The sequence below is a fragment of the Macrobrachium rosenbergii genome, chromosome 16 (assembly GCF_040412425.1).
Source record: "Macrobrachium rosenbergii isolate ZJJX-2024 chromosome 16, ASM4041242v1, whole genome shotgun sequence".
Classification (NCBI taxonomy): domain Eukaryota; kingdom Metazoa; phylum Arthropoda; class Malacostraca; order Decapoda; family Palaemonidae; genus Macrobrachium; species Macrobrachium rosenbergii.
This window is the reverse complement of record NC_089756.1, coordinates 40,341,623-40,348,540: the sequence shown is the minus strand read 5'-3', so window position 1 is coordinate 40,348,540 and position 6,918 is coordinate 40,341,623. Positions and strand designations below refer to the sequence as shown.

The window sequence follows — 6,918 nt, the reverse complement described above, 5'->3', positions numbered from 1 at the left end:
CCAAAGAATCAGATTTTTCGGATCTTTATCTCTTCTGAATCTTATAGAATTACTTAACTTTTTCTTCTCAAAAATACAGGTTTATAGGGTTGTAAATACGTACCTTATTGTCTACCTAGTTAGCGTATGAACCAATTTTTAGGATCTTTCATCCTTTAGGAATCTGTTGGAATTACTTGATCATATTTTTTCTTCTGAAAAATACAGTTTATAGTAGGAAAGTTTAAATTCTTAGGAATTTTACATGTGTGTTGGAATTACCTAATCATTTTCCCTACTCAAAAGTGCAGGTTATAATATATGTTTTTTAAATTTCTTGGTGGCATAAAACTTGAAATAGAAATTGGAATATGAATTAAAATTTTGAATAAAGGCTAAGCACTGGGACCTATGAGGTCATACAGTGCTAAAAGGTGAAATTGACAGTAAAGAAGTTTTTAATGGTGTAACAGGAGGAAAACCTTGCAGATGCACTATGAAACAATTGTTAGAGAGGGTGGAAAGTAAGATGGAAGAGAGAGAACATGAAGGGAGGTCCAGTACAAGGAATGAAAAGGGTTACAACTAGGGGCAGGCATGAGGTGCACTGAGGGCACTATCCCCCTGTATGGTGGCATAAAACTTGTCTGTATTGCTCTTAGAAGCTAAAGGAAGTACATTACCCAAATCTGGTTATACTCTAAAACAGCTCCTCAAGAATTCATTTCAGGTACCTTAAGATAAAATAAAACTACAAATCTGTACAAATAAGTCATATTTTCCACCAAGTAATATATACTGTACAAAGGACAACCATAACAGTGCCGTGCTCTCGATGACAAGCGGAAATACAGAGTTGACTGAATTATTAACAAAGCCATTCCAAGAACAGGCAATTCCTACACCAAGTCTTGAGATTATTTAATGAAGAATCATAAACCATGATTATTATTGATATCCTTGCTATGAATTTGATTCATAACTTTTAACATTTTTATGAGGAGACTGTTAACATAGGCATTTAAAACTTTAAGTTATCAAATTGTAGTGTTATTGTACTTGATAAAAAGCCATTTTTTACTCTCCTTATCGTGGAAATTTCCTTAACATGAAAAACTACCAGTACTTGAAATGACTGATGCTCTTTCTTTTAGCAATCTCATGAAACTCAATCTCATTTCTAATGCAACTCAGAAATACTATACACATCATATATTATTATACATAGCTTTGGCGACCTATTTTATCATCATCATCATCATCTGACTACGATAGGCCGAGCTAATTTCGTGCGTAGGAAGATTGCTGTCCAATCATGAACAAACACGAGCAAAGAATTTATTTTCTTGTTGTGTACATGTCGGCATCGTCAGGATTGGATTGCCCATAATCTTTCTCAGGCGTTTCTGGGGCCACCTGGATGATGACGTCCTTCCCTTCTTTCGATACTGAAGCGCTGCTCTGAAATTACCAGAAAAAATCCATTAGTCGTACTTTCCTGTTGTCATTAAGCTTCAGGAACACCATGGAGGAACTGCTCCTGCTGCCACTAATGGTGAATATACATCAATATACTCGAGTCAGCTCGGATATATTTAGGTAAAAAGCGTCAAAAATATATTGCATAGAGTCAAGCAAAAGCAAAATAGCAGGTAGCTAATATCATGAATCCAAATAAGTCATACACTGCATTTAAAAAGTCGGTTTGTGCAGAATGAAAATGGGAGTTTATGTCAATATTTCATCACTGGGTGCAGGAATGAAAAGTGGGGAGGAGAGAGGGGGATTTAGGGTATATAAAAACATTTTAAAAATTTGGGATGGCAAGAGATCACAGTAAAGCAACAGCACTGCTAGATGCTGAAATACCTATCATCATACAGGTTATATAGTGGCATAAAATCAATTGTATATAAATTTTGAAACACTGCTAGACAAATGCCTTTTCACCAGTCCTGGCAGACTAGATCAAGTCCAAAACCTAACTGATCAAACCTGAGTCAACAAAAATGATAACAGTCTACCAGCGCCGGCATGGAAAGTTGTAACAATAACAATAGACCTTGCTCAAGAAAAATACTGATGACATTTAGATTAACTGCAAAAGAAAAAATGTCATAAACAGCAAGAAGGTATTACTTGACAAACCCCTAACATTACAGTTAAGATATCTGGATCTGATCTGACTCTTCACAAATTAATGAAAAGTGCATATGCAAAGCAATATTCAGTGCTCTGAATGAAGACATTTATATTCAAATACAACTAAACATTTGAAACCTCTTCACAAGTACCCCTCAGATTTCATGATAAGTTGTCTTTCAACACATACATTTAACTTACATTTCAATATTAGAAAAATATTTTTTCTTATTACAGACATATAAAGACAAAAGTTACCAAAGTGCCTTACCAGAAATTAGTCATGTGAATATACAATGTAGGGAAAGTTATACCACACAACAAATCCTGAGTATATCTCCATGAACTTGACAACCAGACGAGTACGTTAAGCCTTACTTGAACCAGTATTAACAGTTTGTTTGGAAAGCCTCTTGACCTCTGGTCTTGATGGATGAGTTTCACCAAAATACATGGTTCTCATACATTTCCTTTGGTGCATACACTAACAAGAAGGGTAACCTTAGGTCCTTGTCTAACCTATATCTAGTGCTATCTTGTGCTAACTTAACAATTGTTGTTAGGTGACAAAAAACTCATTGAATAGGTTAAAATCTGTAAACCAAGAACTTTTGAGTTTTCTATATATAACATAGATGTTCAACCACAGTCAAAGTGTATGTTGGGAGGGACAGAACCTAAAAGTATTCTAGTAATGAAGCTATCCTTTAAACATGATAGCCATCACTATCAGCTTTCAAAGTTACATTTAACTTTAAATGAAAAACATGAACCCTTTGCTCACAGACATTGATGACAATGCTAAGGGCAACACAAACAGTTCTCTGGGCATTTACCCTGGTAACCTAAAAAGCAGTAGCAAAAAAAATAGGGTTTAACTCAAAGGATGCAACAGAAGTTACTGAATGCAAACGAGGGGAAATCACACCAAAGTTTTGCCACAGGTAGACTGCAAAATGAGCAACACAAAGTCTTGCCCATCCCCACAAAGGAAAGGAAAAAGGAGTCTTATATAACCTCACTGGAACAGCAGCTGAGATAGTGAATTAACAGGTTTTGACGTAGCAAAACCTATTTTTGGTAGTTGCTGTTGAGTCCTCAAGGAGTTACCTTCCATGGTCTACCAGAGCTCCATGGTGACCAAAAATCAATATCAAAGAATTCTCTTTTAGTTGGTCTTGTGAATTAATGAAATATAGAACTTAAGCCAAAGGCTAAGAGTTGGGACCTAAGAGGTCATTCAGCACTGAAAGGGAAATTGAGAGTAAAAAAGTTTTAAAAGTGTAAAAGGAGGAGAACCACGCAGTTGCATTACAAAACAATTGTTAAGAGAGGATGTAAAGTAAGATGGAAGAATGAAATTAAGAACAGAGGTACAGAAAAAGGAAAGAAAGGGGTTGCAGTTAGGGGCTGAAGGGATGCTGCAAAGAACCTTTAGGTAATGCCTACAGTGCACCATGTGAGGTGCACCAATGGCACTACCCCCTTACTGGGTGATGAGATCGTGATGTATTCCTACTGTTGACAGAAAAACACTGTAAAGAGGAAGTGAAGCAGGGTTGCTGATTAGACAAACTGTGTCTAATTTTGTTGTAAAAGGAAACAATCTGAGGAATTCTACAGAAAGCTGATGACAGTGCCACACTCAAGAAATGAGGACAGCACACTGTCATTTATCTGTTAGACAAAAGACTGTAGAGTTTTGGGATTTTAGAGACCATAAATGTGGGCATGTATGAGTGATGAGGCTGAGATGAGACAAATGTCTCTTTATGAAGGGAAGGCTTGATGATTTCCAGTTAGGTAATTGTGGGGTCAGAAGGTTCAAACAAATTATGACAATTACAGATGACTTTAGGTCAGTGCACCTGAGAGGGAAAGACGGTCAGCGTATACTCACCAGTACCATGGTAATCTTGTGTGAGAAAGGTCATCCTAAGATGGCTGACAATACCACTTTGCAATTAATCTTTTCAGTCTAAAATCTCTGATCAAGCATAATGATGCAGTAAAGAATAACAGATTTGTTATTTGTGAGAACACAACAGTAATTGCACTCCAGGATGATATAGGCCAATGTCCAAAATATAAAGAATCAAACAATATGAAAACTATTTCAACGGGCATAAACTAAAAAACACACATGTAAAACATCAGGGCATTTGCAATATACATTGCAAAGTGTAAGTAATCAGGTACATTGCATCCTACCATACTAACCTAGACACAACAAAGTCATGACATGTCTGCCAAAATAATTTAACACATACATAAACTAAAACCAAATGAAGCATGCATCCAATAATCATAATAAAACAACAGATCCAAAATATACAAATTGTCATGCTAACGAAAAGGTGGAATTAAGGTAAATATACTGATACTGAAACAACTGTTTGACAAAGGAAGCCCTTCTCATTTTTCTTGTGCTTGAATAACTGGTGACAGGTACAATAACAAAGCTGAATACCTGTGTACTTTAAAAATAACAATTTGATGGTTAGCACTTGATGAGATAACTTCTTGCCTAGAGTCGTCACTCATCTCACTGGGAGCAAGGGGAACAAGCCGTCTTTGCTGGAGTGGGAACTAACACATGAACTTCCAACCCGACTTGCTTCTAAAGCAGGGACACTCAATGTTAAGTTAATCAAGATTTTCTGCTGGAGAAGTGACCCTCTCCAATTTGACAGTTTTAGTCACAAGTTGCACTTAATTTCATCTAGTCTTAGGTTTTATATGATTAAAAATAGCTCTTAAATTTAATTATTTCTTTCATGACTGCCTTTCTCTGCAATTCTCTTTTCCTTTCAACCTGTCTAATCTAGCAATGATGCAATGAGTTTTAAAAGGTTTCTAATTCATATGTTTCACAAAAAAGCCTATCATTTATATATATTTAGCCCTACATTTCATAGTTCGCAAATGTCAAGTACTCGTATTCTTGTCTGGTAAACAGAGGAAAACAGTAACGCTGCTAAACTGGCCTCACCCAGACCCACGGTTAACCGTCATTCACCTGCTCACTGCTTTCCCATCTGCTTAGCTCACAACAGACAGTCAGTGTTCCCTAGCCTGTGTTAATACTAAGCAGGATTGACATTCTGCATTACGACTCTTTCGAACTTTTTGTCATTTGCCAGATAAGGTTACTAACAGGAAAGACAATTGCCTCAACAGCTCCTTCATATACTCCATGCTTGGCTTCTACAAACATTCCCAAGTTCCCTCGCAATCTTTTGTACACATCCTCTAGAATTTAAATGAAAATGAACACATACCAGAATAGTTACAAAATATTAATGAAATGCATTTGTGCAGTATGTTACTGTTACTACAGTGACATGTAACTATTCTGTTATGTGTTCATTTTCATTTAATTATTTTATGTTCACCACTTCTGTTACTTTTTAAAGCAATATAACATACAGAACTGTAGTTGACAGCTCTTATGTATTGCTTGTATGTGGTGTACAATATGTACTTAATCTGATGCAATTTTTATTTGACTTAACTCCTGTGCCACGCTTCTTCCTTCTATGAACTCTAGACGATGTGTACAAAAGATTGCGAGGGAACTTGGGAATGTTTATAGAAGCCAAGGTTGGAATATATGAAGGAATTGTTGAGGCAATTCTCTTTCCTATTAGTGAATTGTAAATCTTGAGGCAATTCTCTTTCCTATTAGTGAATTGTAGATCTTGAATACAAATAAAAGAGAAAAAGCTGAAGCTGTAGAATATGGTTTAGAGAGTTCATACACAATTAACAAGCTACTTCATGAAATTGGCATTAATTGTTGTTGGTTCTTTTATTCAAGAGCCACTATGTTGGAGGAAATGGCCTAGTGTTGAAAAATAAATGTGGATTTGAATGGACATCCTGCACACTGCAAAAGTTAACACATTGTACCTTTACCATTGCTGAAAAAGAAAAGATCCACATTTCTGCTCATTTCAATTCTATGTTATTCGTAAACTGTTGTTCTTGCTCTGCTTCTTTCATTCACAGGGCAGAATTTGGGGATGCTTTCCACACACATATCATTCTCATTAATACGGCCACTGCAAAACACTTTTCTGTCTGAACAATTACCTACCAATCAAGTTCCCATTTAGATACACTTCCACTATGTCAGAGGGTCACTGGTCCCAGCTTACTCTAGACATATAGCAGTATGCTTGGTGACGACTTCTTCATATATATAATAACACATATGCTGCCACCACTTCCTTTGGTACACTGTAAGATATCTGGCTTTGCATTTCTCAATATTCTGCAAAGATCACAAGCATGGATTTCTTTGCATTCCTATGCCCCTCCTAAGTCACTTAAAACTGCCTTGCTCCCAAAGTCAAATATGACTGTAAGGAGGGAAGTCCCAAAATATATTTCTCCCACAGTAAATTCACTTGGGAAGTCACAATCTTGTCAGCCATTTTACCATTAAATACCATCAACCTCTCTTGGCTGTTGGTTGTTACTGAATGCCTTAAAGTCTAAAAGCAAGCTAAGCAAATTTCTAGGTCAAAACTTTCAATGGACAAAACCTATCACATAATGCAGAAGACAAATTGTCATTTGAGTTAATGGCAATGATGAAAAAACCAATTACTGTACAATTCCTGTTAACTGTAGTTAGAAGACTAGTAATCAGAAATGGTCATTTTACTTTCTAAAATTCAATCTATAATAGAAGGTCTTCTGAACATGTACAGAGAAGCAGATGCTTTAAAATTCAATCTAAATGAGAAAGTGTTCTGAACTTGCACAGAGAAGTAAAGGTTCTGAAATTCA

At 36.1% G+C, this 6,918-nt stretch overlaps 1 protein-coding gene across 4 annotated transcripts in view; it reads right to left on the bottom strand.

Annotated features, from left to right (window-relative positions):
• Positions 1-737: 737 nt before the first annotated feature.
• Positions 738-6,918, bottom strand: part of LOC136847357 (fap1 adhesin-like) — a 29,464-nt gene continuing 23,283 nt past the window's right edge. For all 4 annotated transcript variants that reach the window (XM_067118957.1, XM_067118956.1, XM_067118958.1 and 1 more), the window contains one exon: positions 738-1,440. Coding sequence is in view for 1 of the 4 variants with exons in the window: in XM_067118955.1 (XP_066975056.1) it covers positions 1,318-1,440 (123 nt within the window). In the remaining 3 variants the exon portion in view is untranslated. The remainder of the gene's footprint in view (positions 1,441-6,918) is intronic.